The 18824-nt window shown below is 44.8% G+C and overlaps 1 protein-coding gene across 4 annotated transcripts in view; it reads left to right on the top strand.

Moving 5' to 3' along the window:
• The window catches only part of HACE1 (HECT domain and ankyrin repeat containing E3 ubiquitin protein ligase 1), a 124617-nt gene that overhangs the window by 3791 nt on the left and 102002 nt on the right, over window positions 1-18824 (top strand). For all 4 annotated transcript variants that reach the window (XM_073589491.1, XM_073589490.1, XM_073589493.1 and 1 more), the window contains exons 2-6: window positions 7834-7888; window positions 8055-8144; window positions 9838-9942; window positions 10784-10859; window positions 12205-12336. In XM_073589491.1, the coding sequence (XP_073445592.1) occupies window positions 7834-7888; window positions 8055-8144; window positions 9838-9942; window positions 10784-10859; window positions 12205-12336 (458 nt within the window). The remainder of the gene's footprint in view (window positions 1-7833; window positions 7889-8054; window positions 8145-9837; window positions 9943-10783; window positions 10860-12204; window positions 12337-18824) is intronic.

Consider the following 18824-nt stretch of genomic DNA (forward strand, 5'->3'; position numbering starts at 1 on the left):
GGATGGGGACACTCTACTGGTGACATCTATGTATCATGGGGACACTCCACCAGTGACATCTATGTATAATGGGGACGGGGACACTCCGCCGATGACATCTATGTATCATGGGGACACTCCACCAGTGACATCTATGTATAATGGGGACGGGGACACTCCGCCGATGACATCTATGTATCATGGGGATGGGGACACTCCGCCGTTGACATCTGTGTATCATGGGGACGGGGACTTTCCACCGGTGACATCTATGTATCATGGGGACGGGGACACTCCACCGGTGACATCTATGTATCATGTGGACGGTGACATCTATGTATCATGGGAACGGGGACACTCCACCGGTGACATCTATGTATCATGGGAACGGGGACACTCCACCGGTGACATCTATGTATCATGGGGACGGGGACACTCCACTGGTGACATCTATGTATCATGGGGACGGGGACACTCCACCGGTGACATCTATGTATCATGGGGACGGGGACTCTCCACCGGTGACATCTATGTATCATGGGGACGGGGACACTCCACCGGTGACATCTATGTATCATGGGAACGGGGACACTCCACCGGTGACATCTATGTATCATGGGAACGGGGACACTCCACCGGTGACATCTATGTATCATGGGAACGGGGACACTCCACCGGTGACATCTATGTATCATGGGGACGGGGGACACTCCACCGGTGACATCTGTGTATCATGGGGACGGGGGACACTCCACCGGTGACATCTGTGTATCATGGGGACGGGGGACACTCCACCAGTGACGTCTATGTATCATGGGGACAGGCACATTCTGCCGGTGACATCTATGTATCATGGGGACGGGAGCACTCCGCCGGTGACATCTATGTATCATGGGGACTGGGACACTCCGCCGGTGACGTCTATTTATCATGGGGACGGGGACACTCCGCCGGTGACATCTATGTTTCATGGGGACTGGGGACACTCCACCGGTGACATCTATGTATCATGGGGACGGGGACTCTCCACCGGTGACATCTATGTGTCATTGGGATGGGAACACTCCGCCAGTGACATCTATGTATCATGGGGACACTCCACTGGTGACATCTATGTATCATGGGGACGGGGACACTCCGCCGGTGACGTCTATGTATCATGGGGACACTCCACCGGTGACATCTATGTATCATGGGGATGGGAACACTCTGCCGAGGGCTGTGGAGTCGGTAAGCCAAACCTGCAACTCCGACTACTCCATTTCCCTTGCACCGACTCCAACTCTAACTCCACGACTCCGACTCCCACATATATTGCTTATATTTAAGTGAAAACTTTATTGTAGTACAATGTGAACATCAGACATTTAATCATTTCTATGATCCAATAATCAAGATCTTTAGATAGAACATAATATCTATTTATTGGAATACAACTTTAGAACACAAAAAACTGTAATAAATTGTAAATGTCATACACTATGTAATATCGATTACATATATATAGTACAGACCAAAAGTTTGGACACACTTTCTCATTCAAAGAGTTTTCTTTATTTTCATGACTATGAAAATTGTAGATTCACTCTGAAGGCATCAAAACTATGAATTAACACATGTGGAATTGTATAATTAACAAAAAAGTGTGAAACAACTGAAAATATGTCTCATATTCTAGGTTCTTCAAAGTAGCCACCTTTTTCTTCGATTACTGCTTTGCACACTCTTGGCATTCTCTTGATGAGCTTCAAGAGGTAGTCACTGGAAATGGTCTTCCAACAGTCTTGAAGGAGCTCCCAGAGATGCTTAGCACTTGTTGGCCCTTTTGTCTTCACACTGTGGTCCAGCTCACCCCAAACCATCTCGATTGGGTTCAGGTCTGGTGACGGTGGAGGCCAGGTCTTCTGGCGTACCACCCCACCACTCTCCTTCTTGGTCAAATAGCCCTTACACAGCCTGGAGGTGTGTTTGGGGTCATTGTCCTGTTGAAAAATAAATGATGGTCCAACTAAACACAAACCAGATGGAATAGCATGCCGCTGCAAGATGCTGTGGTAGCCATGCTGGTTCAGTATGCCTTCAATTTTGAATAAATCCCCAACAGTGTCACCAGCAAAGCACCCCCACACCATCACAACTCCTCCTCCATGCTTCACGGTGGGAACCAGGCATGTAGAGTCCATCCGTTCACCTTTTCTGCGTCGCACAAAGACACGGTGGTTGGAACCAAAGATCTCAAATTTGGACTCATCAGACCAAAGCACAGATTTCCACTGGTCTAATGTCCATTCATTGTGTTCTTTAGCCCAAACAAGTCTCTTCTGCTTGTTGCCTGTCCTTAGCAGTGGTTTCCTAGCAGCTATTATACCATGAAGGCCTGCTGCACAAAGTCTCCTCTTAACAGTTGTTGTAGAGATGTGTCTGCTGCTAGAACTCTGTGTGGCATTGACCTGGTCTCTAATCTGAGCTGCTATTAACCTGCGATTCCTGAGGCTGGTGACTCTGATGACCTTATCCTCCACTGCAGAGGTGACTCTTGGTCTTCCTTTCCTGGGGCGGTCCTCATGTGAGCCAGTTTCTTTGTAGCGCTTGATGGTTTTTGCCACTGCACTTGGGGACACTTTCAAAGTTTTCCCAATTTTTTTGGACTGACGGACCTTCAAAATCTTAAAGTAATGATGGCCACTCGTTTTTCTTTACTCAGCTGCTTTTTTTCTTGCCATAATACAAATTTTAACAGTCTATTCAGTAGGACTATCAGCTGTGTATCCACCAGACTTCTGCACAACAAAACTGATGGTCCCAACCCCATTTATAAGGCAAGAAATCCCACTTATTAAACCTGACAAGGCACACCTGTGAAGTGAAAACTATTTCCGGTGACTACCTCTTGAAGCTCATCAAGAGAATGCCAAGAGTGTGCAAAGCAGAAATCAAAGCAAAAGGTGGCTACTTTGAAGAACCTAGAAAATAAGACATACAGTATTTTCAGTTGTTTCACACTTTTTTGATAATTATATAATTCCACATGTTAATTCATACTTTTGATGCCTTCAGAGTGAATCTACAAATTTCATCTATGTATCATGGGGACGGGGACACTCCGCTGGTGACATCTATGTATCATGGGGACGGGGACACTCAGCCGGTGCTATCTATGTATCATGGGGACGGGGACACTCCGCCGGTGACATCTATGTATCATGGGGACGGGTTTCCTCTGCTGGTGACGTCCATGTATCGTGGGGACAGGCACACTCCGCCGGTGATGTCTATGCATCATGGGGACCGGGACACTCCGCCGGTGATGTCTATGCATCATGGGGACCGGGACACTCCGCCGGTGACGTCTATGCATCATGGGGACCGGGACACTCCGCCGGTGACGTCTATGTATCATGGGGACACTCCACCGGTGACATCTATGTATCATGGGGACGGGGACACTCAGCCGGTGACGTCTATGCATCTTGGGGACGGGGACACTCTGCCGGTGACGTCTCTGCATCATTGGATGGGGACACTCTGCCGGTGACGTCTGTGTATCATGGGGACAGGGAGACTCTGCCGGTGATGTGTACTTGACATGGGGGACCGATACATGTAGTTACTATGGGCATTGAATAGCGTGTGGACTTACATATCACTAATGTTATGTAGAAATGATTACTGCCCATTAAATCACTACTGTCAGTAATCTGCATGTAGATGGCTGCAGGAGTGGCATAAGGGATATTTTTTCATTTAGCAGTTCTAACTTAATTCACTTACCGTATTCCCTGTCCACTGCTGTGCCTTGTGCTGTAATGGTAGGCCACTTTGTAGCCGTATTTGATTGCGATGTGTTCCATGCCTAAATTTTACTGTGGTTGTAGTGTGACCTCCATTGTGTTTAAATTGTGGCAAAAACTGCATACATGTCCCATGCTGTACTATGTGTATGCACAGATGGTGGGGGGCACCATACTGGTGTAACTCCTTCTTATAGGAAGCGGAGGTACTCTTACTATATGTGGGAAATGAGAAGTCTGCTGCAGCTTCTAATAAGATGGACGAGGGCATTTATATTTTCAAAACTGCTGGAGGAAAAGCTAAGTGCTGGTGCTAATACTGGGGGGGAAAGATGAGTGCAGCTTCAAGCCTTCAACTACTGGGAGAAAAGGTGAGTGTTGCTTCTGCTATAGGCGGGCCGAAGGGAAGTGCTGTTACTAATACAGACAGAGTAAAGGGAAGTGCTACTACTACTGGCGGGGCAAAGGGAAGTGCCACTACTACTACTGACGGGGCAAAGGGAAGTGCCACTACCACTACTACTACCGGTGGGGCAAAGGGAAGTGCTACTACTACTACTGGCGGGGGAAAGGGAAGTGCTACTACTACTACTGGAGGGGGAAAGGGAAGTGCTACTACTGGAGGGGCAAAGGGAAGTGCTGCTACTACTACTACTACTGGAGGGGCAAAGGGAAGTGCTACTACTGGAGGGGCAAAGGGAAGTGCTACTACTACTACTGGAGGGGCAAAGGGAAGTACTGCTACTGGAGGGGCAAAGGGAAGTGCTACTACTACTACTGGAGGGACAAAGGGAAGTGCTACTACTGGAGAGTGGCAAAGGGAAGTGCTACTACTACGATACTACTGGCGGGGCAAAGGGAAGTGCTACTACTACTACTTGCGGGGCAAAGGGAAGTGCCACTACTACTACTTGCGGGGCAAAGGGAAGTGCTACTACTACTACTGGCGGGGTAAAGGGAAGTGCTGCTACTACTACTACTGGAGGGGCAAAGGGAAGTGCTACTACTACTACTGGCGGGGGAAAGGGAAGTGCTACTACTGGAGGGGCAAAGGGAAGTGCTGCTACTACTACTACTACTGGAGGGGCAAAGGGAAGTGCTACTACTACTACTGGAGGGGCAAAGGGAAGTACTGCTACTGGAGGGGCAAAGGGAAGTGCTACTACTACTACTGGAGGGACAAAGGGAAGTGCTACTACTGGAGAGGGGCAAAGGGAAGTGCTACTACTACGATACTACTGGAGGGGCAAAGGGAAGTGCTACTACTACTGCTGGAGGGGTAAAGGGAAGTGCTACTACTACTACCGGCGGGGCAAAGGGAAGTGCCACTACCACTACTACTACCGGCGGGGCAAAGAGAAGTGCTACTACTACTACTGGCGGGGGAAAGGGAAGTGCTACTACTGGAGGGGCAAAGGGAAGTGCTGCTACTACTACTACTACTACTGGAGGGGCAAAGGGAAGTGCTACTACTGGAGGGGCAAAGGGAAGTGCTACTACTACTACTGGAGGGGCAAAGGGAAGTACTGCTACTGGAGGGGCAAAGGGAAGTGCTACTACTACTACTGGAGGGACAAAGGGAAGTGCTACTACTGGAGAGGGGCAAAGGGAAGTGCTACTACTACGATACTACTGGCGGGGCAAAGGGAAGTGCCACTACTACTACTTGCGGGGCAAAGGGAAGTGCTACTACTACTACTGGCGGGGTAAAGGGAAGTGCTACTACTACTACTGGAGGGGCAAAGGGAAGTGCTACTACTACTACTGGCGGGGGAAAGGGAAGTGCTACTACTGGAGGGGCAAAGGGAAGTGCTGCTGCTACTACTACTACTGGAGGGGCAAAGGGAAGTGCTACTACTGGAGGGGCAAAGGGAAGTGCTACTACTACTACTGGAGGGGCAAAGGGAAGTACTGCTACTGGAGGGGCAAAGGGAAGTGCTACTACTACTACTGGAGGGACAAAGGGAAGTGCTACTACTGGAGAGGGGCAAAGGGAAGTGCTACTACTACGATACTACTGGAGGGGCAAAGGGAAGTGCTACTACTACTGCTGGAGGGGTAAAGGGAAGTGCTACTACTACTACCGGCGGGGCAAAGGGAAGTGCCACTACTACTACCGGCGGGGCAAAGAGAAGTGCTACTACTACTACTGGCGGGGGAAAGGGAAGTGCTACTACTGGAGGGGCAAAGGGAAGTGCTGCTACTACTACTACTACTACTGGAGGGGCAAAGGGAAGTGCTACTACTGGAGGGGCAAAGGGAAGTGCTACTACTACTACTGGAGGGGCAAAGGGAAGTACTGCGACTGGAGGGGCAAAGGGAAGTGCTACTACTACTACTGGAGGGACAAAGGGAAGTGCTACTACTGGAGAGGGGCAAAGGGAAGTGCTACTACTACGATACTACTGGCGGGGCAAAGGGAAGTGCTACTACTACTGCTGGAGGGGTAAAGGGAAGTGCTACTAGTACTACCGGCGGGGCAAAGGGAAGTGCCACTACCACTACTACTACCGGCGGGGCAAAGAGAAGTGCTACTACTACTACTGGCGGGGGAAAGGAAGTGCTACTACTGGAGGGGCAAAGGGAAGTGCTGCTACTACTACTACTACTACTGGAGGGGCAAAGGGAAGTGCTACTACTGGAGGGGCAAAGGGAAGTGCTACTACTACTACTGGAGGGGCAAAGGGAAGTACTGCGACTGGAGGGGCAAAGGGAAGTGCTACTACTACTACTGGAGGGACAAAGGGAAGTGCTACTACTGGAGAGGGGCAAAGGGAAGTGCTACTACTACGATACTACTGGCGGGGCAAAGGGAAGTGCTACTACTACTAATTGCGGGGCAAAGGGAAGTGCCACTACTACTACTTGCGGGGCAAAGGGAAGTGCTACTACTACTACTGGCGGGGTAAAGGGAAGTGCTACTACTACTACTGGAGGGGCAAAGGGAAGTGCTACTACTACTACTGGCGGGGCAGAGGGAAGTGCTACTACTGGAGGGGCAAAGGGAAGTGCTGCTACTACTACTACTACTGGAGGGGCAAAGGGAAGTGCTACTACTGGAGGGGCAAAGGGAAGTGCTACTACTACTACTGGAGGGGCAAAGGGAAGTGCTACTACTACTACTGGAGGGGCAAAGGGAAGTGCTACTACTGGAGAGGGGCAAAGGGAAGTGCTACTACTACGATACTACTGGAGGGGCAAAGGGAAGTGCTACTACTACTGCTGGAGGGGTAAAGGGAAGTGCTACTACTACTACTGGCGGGGCAAAGGGAAGTGCTGCTACTACTACTGGCGGGGCAAAGGGAAGTGCTACTACTACTACTTGCGGGGCAAAGGGAAGTGCTACTACTACTACTACTTGCGGGGCAAAGGGAAGTGCCACTACTACTACTGGCGGGGCAAAGGGAAGTGCTACTACTACTACTGGCGGGGTAAAGGGAAGTGCTACTACTACTACTGGAGGGGCAAAGGGAAGTGCTACTACTACTACTGGAGGGGCAAAGGGAAGTGCTGCTACTACTACTGGCAGGGATAAAGTGCTGCTGCTACTACTCGTGGCGAGGCAAAGGGAAGTGCTACTGCTGGCGGGGCAAAGGGAAGTGCTGCTACTTCTACTTTTGGGGAAAAGGGAAGTGCTGCTACTACTACTGTCGGGGCAAAAGGGATTGCTGCTGCTACTACTGGGGGGGGGGGGGGGGAAGTGTGAAGGCCTAAAATTACTCTACTGGGGAGAGAGAAGAATTGGGAAACTTGCTGTTACTGCTACTAGGGGAAGGGAAGCATTACTGTGATAGATTTGCTCATAGCATTCTTGCCCAGTGTTTGCTACCTGCTTTGACTGCTATTACTAAGAAAAAGCACAACAGGGAAGAGAGATATTAGCGTTTCCAGTGTATCTTGTATATGACACATGATGTGGCCGCTTGTACAAGTTGTGTCCTCTAATCTTATTGCTGACTCCCCAACATGAGGATTTGTCCATTTCTGCCTCATGATGGGTTTCTTAGGTAATTCTACTACCGTGTATATATTTCTGATTATGAAGTTTCTTCTTGTTTTGTAGATAATGAAACTGCTGTTTACACCTTGATGCCAATGGTAATGGCTGATCAACACAGGTATGTCACAAGGTGACAAGGGGTGGTGAGGCCCCACATGTAACACTTGGGGGTACTATGGAATGCAGGAGAGGAGCGGAGTTGGACATGTTCGCAGAATGTGGAGTCTTAAAGAACACATTGTGCCCTGTTGTAATACTTTCATTTCATGTTTTTATTCTTTAAGGTCTGTTCACGAGTTGCTTTCAAATTCTAAGTTCGATGTGAACTACGCCTTTGGAAGAGTAAAACGAAGTTTACTTCACATTGCTGCCAAGTAAGACCTTTATCATTTACTGTGTTTTTTTTGTTTTTTTTTAAATCAGATTCTTTTTTATTAAACATTTTTCAAATAATTACAACCATGGGGAACATCTCCCCGAATAAATCATATATAAAACCAGAAAAGATAACAACCCCGTTCACCTCCCTTCCGAAACACAAGTCTTGATCTGTTATACAGGAAGATTAAAGAGTATCTTTTGTGTATCGTATTAACACTTCCATATCTGCAAATAAGGCCTCGATTAATTCCTGGACTCACTGTGTAAGCACAAATTATTTGCCGTCCAGCAAATGTGCATTTAATTTACCCTGTATTTTGGCTTATTGAAGGCGTTTTCTACCCGTGTAGGTGGAAAAAGGATCCTCCCGATCTGTGGTCTGTCCTGTCTGCTTGCCCTCACAAAATATGCTGAAAATCTCTTATTTATTAAGGCGCATTGTACTTCATCGCGCTTTAGGTCCAGACTGCCATATGAAAATACCAGTCTTATGAGCAGTGTTAATAATAATCTCTATCTGCTGGACATCCTGGGGTTAAGGGGTTAAACTAGCTTTCCAGGATCAACAAAAATTTACCTAGAGACAATGTTACAAAAATAAATCAAGAAATAATTACTTATTATATGCTTTCCTTTGCTCCACTGTCGCGTTTCAGTGCTCCCTTTTGCTATCTGCTTACTACTCGGCACCAGTCACTTGCCATCTGCCCTTATGAGCGCTGCTGCCAATCACTGGGCAAGCGCTTGATCTTGTGTAGTCCATCTCAAAGGCACTGAGGTCAGTGAGTGGCTGCGTGATGATGTAGGGAGGCTGCACGTAGCGTAGCACGGTGGCTCAGTGGTTAGCACTGTCTCTTTGCAGCACTGGGTTCCCGGATTAAGATACCTCCAAGGACAACATCTGCAAGGAGTTTGTATGTTCTTCCCGAGTTCGCGTGGGTTTCCTCCCACACTCCATAGACGTACTGATGGGGAATTTACTGTAGATTGTGAGTCCCAATGGGGACAGTAATGATAGTGTACGTAAAGTGCTGCGGAATATGTAGGCGCTATATAAGCGAGTAAAATGTGACCTCTTCAGAGTAGTAAGCAGTAGTGATGGACGAACATGTTCAGATAAGATGTTATTCAAGCATGCTCGGCTGCTAACAGAGTGTCCCCGCGGCTGCATGTCTGGCTGTTCGACAGTCATAACACCTGCACGGATTGCCTGTTTGTTAGACAGTCCCTACATGTGTTGCAGCTGTCCAACAGGCGCGGGGATTATTCAAGCACACCTAAGACACTCGGTTAGCACACAAGCATGCTCAGATAACACCTTATCCAAGCACATTCCCTCATCACTAGCAAGCAGGAAGCATCAGGTCGGATGCACTGGAGCAACAGGGGAATCCTCAGGAAAGTCATGTTTATGATGTTGTTTTCCTACATTTACTGCCTTTTATTCAAATTATCGTTAATTCTGGAAAAACTCTTCAACATTACTGACAAAACAATCATGTAATTACAAAGTGGCACATTGTAAGTAGCAAAATGAGTAATTTAGCATTTTATTGTGAAATCTTGGAATTCTTTACTTGATTGTAGAGTGCTATTATTATTATTATTTTTCCCGTCTAACACACCATTTTTTTTTTTTAACTTTTTCGTTCTATTTGCTTCTCATGCTTTCGTTGCTTTTTTCAGTTGTGGCTCTGTGGAGTGCTTAGTTTTGCTTCTGAAGAGAGGAGCCAATCCAAACTATCAGGATATCTCAGGATGCACTCCTCTTCATTTGGCGGCTCGAAATGGGTATGTGCTCAAGATCTGTTTGAAGGAACATCTGAAAAATGAATCTGTCAGCAGGTTTTTGCTATGCAATCTGAGAGCAGGATGGTGTAGGAACAGAAACCCTAATTACAGTGATGTATCACTTACTTTACTAGGTGCAGCAGTTGTGATAAAATCAGGCTTTTTTTTTTGCACCCATGTGGAAAAGCTTTGAATTCTGAGCTCTTTATAATCCTGTCCACACCACCTGTTGGCAGCTTTCTGAGTATAATGTATAGTGACAGAAAGCTGCTAATCATTTATGGGGGTGTGGCTGGACTAGGAGGCATGCGGAAGCTTGTCCTGTAATGATGATGTCCTGCTGATAAAACACTGATTTGTATGGAAACAGCAAAGCGGGGTCTCTACTCCTACATCATGCTGCTCTCAGATTACATAGCAAAACCTTGCTGACAGATTCCCTTTTAAAGTAAAGAATTAGATTTTTTTTTAGAATACCCAGACCATATTTTTTTTGCCCAGTTGTGCGTTATCTCTCTGACAGACCACTTTTTCTGTCTCGCTTTCACCATAGTAGAATGTCATGTCTCCTCAGCCCTCCCTATGTCACTGCTTTCGCTGTGAAAGTTCTTTACAGTCAATGCAGCTTGTGGTTTGATAGCAAACATATTTTGCATCCTCCCTTGTATAAAAAAGTTGAAATATGTTGATTATTTTGTAACTTCCCTTTGGTCTAAGTTTTTCTGCCAAGTGTCAATGGCATTTTGAGAACCTCACCTATGTGCATTGTACTAAAATCCACGGCGTCTCCTCTCAGCTCTGCTTTATTGTCTGTTGGTAACTTTCTATTCAATTCTTACAGGCAGAAGAAATGCATGAGCAAACTTCTGGAATATAACGCAGATGTCAACATTTGTAACAACGAGGGCCTGACTGCAGTAAGTCCACATAATCCATGGGATGATACACCGGTGCTGACGGCAAGACCGGGCGGTCATGTCCGCACGTGTATGCGATGTTCACTCTGATTAGACTCCTTGTGTTTCCTCCCTCTACTAATGTACCTATACCCGACATTGCCATTTCTGTGTGTGGTTCCACTATTACTCCCCAGCAACATGCCCGCTGTCTTTGGGTCATACTTGACTCCGAGCTTTCCTTCGCCCCCCACATTCGATCACTGGCTCTCTCTTGTCATCTGCACCTCAAAAACATTTCTAGAATTCGACTTTTTCTTGCTTTTGACTCTGCAAAAACTCTTACTGTTTCTCTTATTCATTCTCGTCTCGACTATTTTAGCTCTCTACTAATCGGTCTCCCTATTACCAAACTCTCCCCCCTTCAATCTGTCTTGAATGCTGAAGCCAGGATCATATTCCTCACCAATCGTTACACCGATGCCTCTACCTTGTGCCAGTCATTACAATGGCTACCCATCCAGTCCAGAATTCAGTATAAACTTATTACCCTCACCCACAAAGCTCTCCATGGCTCAGCACCACCCTACATCTCCTCCCTTGTTTCAGTATACCACCGTACCCTCGCCCTCCTTTCTGCTGATGACCTGAGGTTAGCATCCTCAATAATCAGAACCTCCCACTCCTGTCTCCAAGACTTTACACGTGCTGCGCCAATTCTTTGGAATGCACTTCCCAGGTCAATACAAATAGTCCCCAATCCCCACAATTTTAAGCGTGTCCTAAAAACGCATTTATTCAGACTGGCCTATTGCCTCAACACATTAACCTAATCTATCCCTGGGTGGCACAGCCAAAAGTTTTACCATAACCAGGTTCCCTGCATCATGTTCCCACATGCTTTATGCATCCTTTAGCCCTCTGTGTCTGTACTGTTACACACTTAACATTATGGCTGATCCAAACAATGAAGGCAACTGTTACCACCCACCTTTCGTGTCTCCCCTTTTTCCCCTCATAGACTGTAAGCTTGCGAGCAGGGCCCTCATTCCTCTTGGTATTTGTTATAATCTATGTGATCATTGTTATGCTGTAATGTCTATTGTCTGTACAAATCCCCTCTGAAATGTAAAGTGCTGCGGAATATGTTGGCGCTATAGAAATAAAATTATTATATTATTATTATTATTAGATGCGCATGACCTCGCTCGATACTATGATTGTGTGGTGTGCGTGCACTGTGAGGAGTCGCAAGTCTGCAGTCACACAGAATGACTGCAGACTTTCATGATAAACCTCAAGTTACTGATACACTTTCTGGTGGTATTGTCTTTTAATTTTTCACATTCTTTGTCTCACTTCATAGATTCACTGGCTGGCAGTTAATGGCCGGACGGAGCTTTTGCATGACCTCGTGCAGCATGTCAGCAATGTGGATGTGGAAGATGCAATGGGACAGACGGCACTGCACGTTGCCTGTCAAAATGGACACAAGACGGTATGTCTGTTTGTGTGTCGTCTTTTTATTTTAACTGAGCGGAATGGATTATAATTGTAAGAAGAGATACTGTTGTGCTACTTTGTACAGTGTGTCAAACAGGCAGGAGCTTTTCCAATGTATAGGTGAATTCCTGTTTTTATTGTTCAGATGTCGCTGTCTATAGACTGGGGAACCATTCATTTTTATGTCTTTGTCTTTGCACAGTAGAATGTTTTAATCCATGGGTCAATCCTATTAGACGTGATGACTGCTGAGGCGCGTGCCATGACAGATCACATCCTGACATAAGTGTCAGCGTCAGGTCGTACCTTGTGGGCGGAGTTAGCATGATTTGTGTGTCCTCCTAAGGATAGTATAATTAGCCAAATGGCCCTTGGCAAATAAAAGGTTCCCCACCTGGTTTTTAAAGAAAAGTCATTGCCAGTTTCTAACTTATTATTTAATATATAAAAAATGTAATCAAATCCTTCTCTACTCTGTACAATCTGGTTGCAGGAACACATTTTCTGGTTGTGCTAGGGACCCTTTTTTGTCCATTGATGAGAAATAAGTTGTACGCTAGTGTATGGAAGATATAACACGTGTACAGGAGCTTATTGGATAAAATAATGAGCCCGGGACACATTAAGACCATAGTTTTCCATCAGTTTTCTCACATTGAAGATGACCCTCTATGGATGATTCATGCAGTCAGTCACATGTAGGAAGTCCCATTGCTCTTCATCTTAAATGGTATCTACAGTTGTGCTCAAAAGTTTACGTACCCCAGCAGAATTTTTGCTTTTTTGGCCTTTTTTAAGAGAATATGAATGATAACACCAAAACTTTTTTCCACTCATGGTTAGTGGTTGGGTAAAGCCATTTATTGTCAAACTACTGTGTTTTCTCTTTTTAAATCTTAATGGCAACCCAAAATATCCAGATGACCCTGATCAAAAGTTCACATACCCTGGTGATTTTGCCTGATAACATGCACAGAAGTTGACAGAAATGGGATTGAATGGCTAGTAAAGGTAACATCCTCACCGGTGACCTGTTTGCTTGTAATCAGTGTGTACATAAAAGCTGAGTGAGTTTCTGGGATCCAGACAGACTCTTGCATCTTTCATCCAGCCACTGACATTTTTGGAATGTGAGTCATGGGGAAAGCAAAAGAATTGTCAACGGATCTACGGGAAAAGGTAGTTGAACTGTATAAAACAGGAGATGGATGCAAAATGTTATCCAAGTAATTGATAACGCCAGTCAGCAGCGTTCAAACTGTGATTAACAAATGGAAAATCAGGGGCTCTGTAAAAACAAAATCACGGTCTGATAGACCAACAAAAATTTCATCCACAACTGCCAAGAAAATTGTTCTGGATGCAAAGAAAAACCCACAAATAACATCAGCTGAAATACTGGACTCTCTGAAAGCTAGCGGTGTGGCTGTTTCAAGATGTACAATAAGGAGGCACTTGAAGAAAAATGGGCTGCATGGTCTTGTCGCCAGAAGAGGAGCCATTACTGCACAAATGCTGTAAAGTATCTCGCCTACAATACACAAAACAGCGCAGAGACAAGCCTCAAAACTTCTGGAACATGGTAATTTGGAGTGATTAGACCAAAATTTAACTTTTTGGCCACAACCATAAACGTTACATTTGGAGAGAGGTCAACAAGGCCTATGATGAAAGGAACACCATTCCTACTGTAAAGCACGAAGGTGGATCGCTGATGTTTTGGGGATGTGTGAGCCACAAAGGCACAGGAAACTTGGTGAAAGTTGAAGGAAAGATGAATGCAGCACGTTATCAGCAAATACTGGAGGCAAATTTGAAATCACCAGCCTGTAAGCTGTGCATGGGACGTAATTGGACGTTCCAACATGAGCAATCCAAAACACAAGGCCAAGTCGACCTGTCATTGGCTAAAGCAGAACAAAGTGAAGGTTCTGGAGTGGCCATTTCAGTCTCCTGACCTCAGTATAATTGAGCCACTCTGGGGAGATCTCAAGCGCACAGTTCATGCTAGACAGCCCAGGAGCTGGAGGCTTTTTGCCAACAAAAGAGGGCAGCTTTACCAAAAAAATAAAGAACCTCTTCCATAACTACCACAAAAGACTTCCAGCTGTCATTGATGTTTGAGGGGGCAATACACGGTATTAGGAAATGGGGTATGTGAACTTTTGATCAGGGTCATTTGGATGTTTTGGGTTGTCATTATGATTTAAAAAGAGAAAACACAGTAGTTTGACAATAAATGGCTTCACCCAACCACGAGTGGAGAAAGTTTTGGTGTTATCATTCATATTCTCAGAAAAATTCTGCTGGGGTATTTAAACTTTTGAGCACAACTGAATAATCAGAACTGGCCGAATGATTAAATAAGATTTATATTTAGAAAACGGTTAGAAATCTTGCAGTATTTACACTGGGATTATTTTAGACCCATACTGCTTGTTTACAGAAGACATTTCAGCAGTTTCATTGTCATCTAAGATCACAACAACAGGTAACCCCTCTATACACAACTATAACCTTGGATTCACCATTCCCAATAGATGATGGCAGTGCTGCCCCTCCCTATACAATGATCTATACACACACTCATTAGATACTATAATACAAAATATTGGCTGAGTCTATAGTGCTGCTACTGTACATGTGGATTTCCTGGATAAATTGGAAGTAGGAGTCAAAGAAACAAGTTCAAATGTCCAGTGTAAAACCTGAAGACTTCAATTTTTTTTTAACATCAATTGGGTTATGAAAACTAATATTAGACAATACCCACATTTTTAAAGAATACATTTATCATAAAAATCTTATTTTAAACAGTAGGTAATTTTCTTTATTACATATTCCATATTCAGTGATGTCACAGATGTATAAAAAAACTAAGGGAATGTAGGTTGTTCTCAATCCTATCTGTGGCACTCCTTAGATAATGTGTAAGGCTACATTCCCTTGATGAGCTTTGGTGAATTTTTGATGTTTGATTTTCTGCACCATTTCTGCACCTGTTAAATAAGTTGGGTTACTTTCATTTTTGAGTGCATTTTTTTTACGTGCTTATTTATAGCGTTATTGGTCTCTTGTCAGGTTTTATCCCCTTCACAACTGATTACATATATTTGTCAACAGCCGTGTTCCCACCTTTCATTTGTGCTCCGGCACTGAGCCCGTCATCCATCAAGTGCGCCTCTAACAGCCACGGGTGTTAGATGCTGTTGTCAATCACTGACAGCAGCATTTAACACACGTTCGCTGGAAGTGTTACAAGTCCCGCCCATCGGCGCTCCATCACGTGATTGGGGGGGTGCCGATGGGTAATAGTGATAGCCGGGGATCTGCAGAAGACCCCCGTAACTGACATCACAATATTTGTGTGAACACCGGCTTGTGGCTGGCTTTCATAGATCGTGATTGTGAAGAATATTGGAGATGTAATTCCATGTCAATTATTTGTATTCTATTTGGCTTGGGATTATAAAAACCCTTTCATTGTGCCATTGTAACAGATCACCAAGCAGCAGTGGTGGTGGTGGTGGGGGGGACGAGAGTCAAAAGGCTGTGAGTGACAGAACTCGCACCTTGTCCAGCTCAGAGCACAACAAAAGGCTTGCTGCCATGTGGAGACCATGCAGTCAAACTTGCTTTAAGTCCGCAATGATTCCATGCATTGTGTAAATTTCTCCGATCTCTGGACTGGACAGAATACCTTCCAGGGTCTCAATCCGTTCTAGCACCTTGGGGTATGGAAATACATAGAGCAGCTACTAGAAGCCAGTTAGTAAAGCTGTGTTTGGTCTTAACGCGTAGCAAGAGCCCAGCCGGATCTGATGGCACTAGAACCACTGCCCAAGGACCGTCCAGAAAGGAGTTATGATCTTTCATAGGTTAGGAGATTTGACTTCAAGCCTCTAGACGAGGGGACTAAGAACCATCCTGTGGGTGGAAAAGGGTGTGACCAACCAAGTGATTAAACTCTCTTGCAGAGATTGGCCTAGTACTTTTTTTCTGGGGCGGTCGCGACGACATATCGTGTTGGGAGAAGTCAAGCAAAAGAGGGGACCACAAGCCTCCCATGTTGAAGCCCCTCCACTGCAAACCAAGCCTTTCATCTGCTGTTTATATCAGTTGTATTTCACATGTATTTTTTATATCTGACCATTGTATATGTATAACAATGGTGTATATAGTGTATTGTTTAGTGTGCCCTTAAGGCGATTAAATATGTAATTTATCCTTGGGCTGCTCTTTTATCTCGATCCACAAATCCACACGTCCGTTTCTTGGTTTAATTTTTCATGCTACCGGGGCTGGTTTCTGACCCGATATAACCATGTTAATGGACCAGTCTTATATCAAACGAGTAATTGGTTGCAGTCCTACTGGGGTGACCAGGCTCTGATTCACTGGTGGTAGCAAAAGGGGCCTCTCAATCTTTCAGAGTTGTGGGCAAGTGTGGTGCCACATCCTCTGCCTCCCTGGGCCCTTGTGGACAGGGGGATGTCTGTGTTGAACTATACCAATCTGACCTTCCTGTCCTCAAGGGGTCAGAACGTTACATTGCTACAAGTGGAGAGACCTTATCACTTGATCCCGCTGACATAATATTGACGTCAGGCCATGTGGCGCGGTAAGGATCCGTCACAGTTATTTTAGCTATACATAGCAGCCCTGCTATTTATAGCATGTGCGACAGGAAGATCACAGCTTTAAGTCATACAAAGTCCAGAAATTGAAGGCGAGCACCATCACAATAGTCCACACATCCGAACCATCATACGTGTATAAAAGAGACGCAGCCGGCAATACAACTGTTTTACCCTTAGGTGCACATTCATGGAAAATAAGCTAATACCCATAGCAAAAGATAGTAGAAAAGAGCGGCACTCACCGGGTAGTGTAGTCAAGGCTTTATTGTAAAAGCATATCAGCGGGAGAATGGGTGCAAAAAGGAGATAGCAACGACGATCGTTTCGCGCTGCAAAGGCACTTCCACAGGTTACATGGTGAGCTGCAGCCGGCCAAGGAGGAAATACCTACAACCAGAAGTCAGGACCCCTCCCACCGGTGCCGCTCACCTGCTGAGCAATCAACAAAAAAATATATACATAGTTCACATAAGTGAAAACAAAAATATATAATACATATAATAATACCATAAATACAAAAGGAAAAAGAGAAAAAAACCACAAGCCAGAAAGAGGCGAAAAAATAATTTTTCACAAAACAAATTTTTTCATTTCACAAAAAACAGACATATCCTCTCATTTAGTCCCGTACGCTCTAAAGCACGGGTTTGCATAATCCACCTGGCCTCTCGTTTCAGTAAATTCCTATTCAGATCACCTCCCCGTGAGGGTAGAGTAACCCTTTCTATGCCAGCAAATGTTAATGCATTGGGATTGCCACCGTGTGCTTCTCTCATATGGTTAATAAGTCTAGGGACCCCTTTGCCTGTCAAAATAGAATTGGAGTGCTCCCTAAACCTAACATAAAGAGGATGTATAGTTTTCCCTATAAGGACAAAATAAAACATAAACAACATGAGTGGTTTTGCATGAAATAAAATCAGTGACATAATGAGTTACCGCACCTATACGTAAACAACGGTCAAGAATATGATGAGAACAAAACGGACACTGCCCACATCGATAATTACCTTTCAGGCGCATCAAATTGAGCCAATTACTATGTGGGTCTTCCATGCAATTATGTACAAGAATATCCTTTAACCCCTTAAGCCCCAAGGGTGGTTTGCACGTTCATGACCGGGCCAATTTTTACAATTCTGACCACTGTCCCTTTATGAGATAATAACTCTGAAACGCTTCCATGGATACCGGTGATTCTGCCATTGTTTTCTCGTGACATATTGTACTTCATGTTAGTGGTAAAATTTCATTCAAATAACTTGCGTTTATTTGTGAAAAAAAACGGAAATTTGGCGAAAATTTTGAAAATTTCGCAATTTTCCAACTTTGAATTTTTATGCCCTTAAATCACAGAGATATAGAACACAAATAACTGAATAAGTAACATTTCCCACATGTTTACTTTACATCAGCACAATTTTGAAACCAAAATTTTTTTTTGTTAGGAAGTTATAAGGGTTAAAAGTTGACCAGTGATTTCTCATTTTTGCAACACCATTTTATTTTTAAAAAACAAATCTGAACTGAGAAAGTAAGTTAATGTGTATGCACAATGTAAGTGCATATTAACACATGACCATTAACCAGAGAAAGCAAAAAGCAAAAAACACAAATTCCTGAACTAAAAAGTAAAAAATATACTGCAAATAATGCATAAAGGTAATAATAATAATAAGGGTATTTAGTAAACATAATTTTGATCAAAATAATGCACAAGCCATCCCGCCACGTCACGGCAACCCTTGTGGGACAGTCCCTACTCTAGTATTTAAAACCTTTTCACTTGCCAAGTGACGTGAATGTGAATAAGGATCGAGCGGCTGAACCACTAGTAACAGCT

Source organism: Dendrobates tinctorius, unplaced genomic scaffold, assembly GCF_039654945.1.
Source record: "Dendrobates tinctorius isolate UK_male_01 unplaced genomic scaffold, ASM3965494v1 ptg000111l, whole genome shotgun sequence".
Taxonomy (NCBI): Eukaryota; Metazoa; Chordata; class Amphibia; order Anura; family Dendrobatidae; genus Dendrobates; species Dendrobates tinctorius.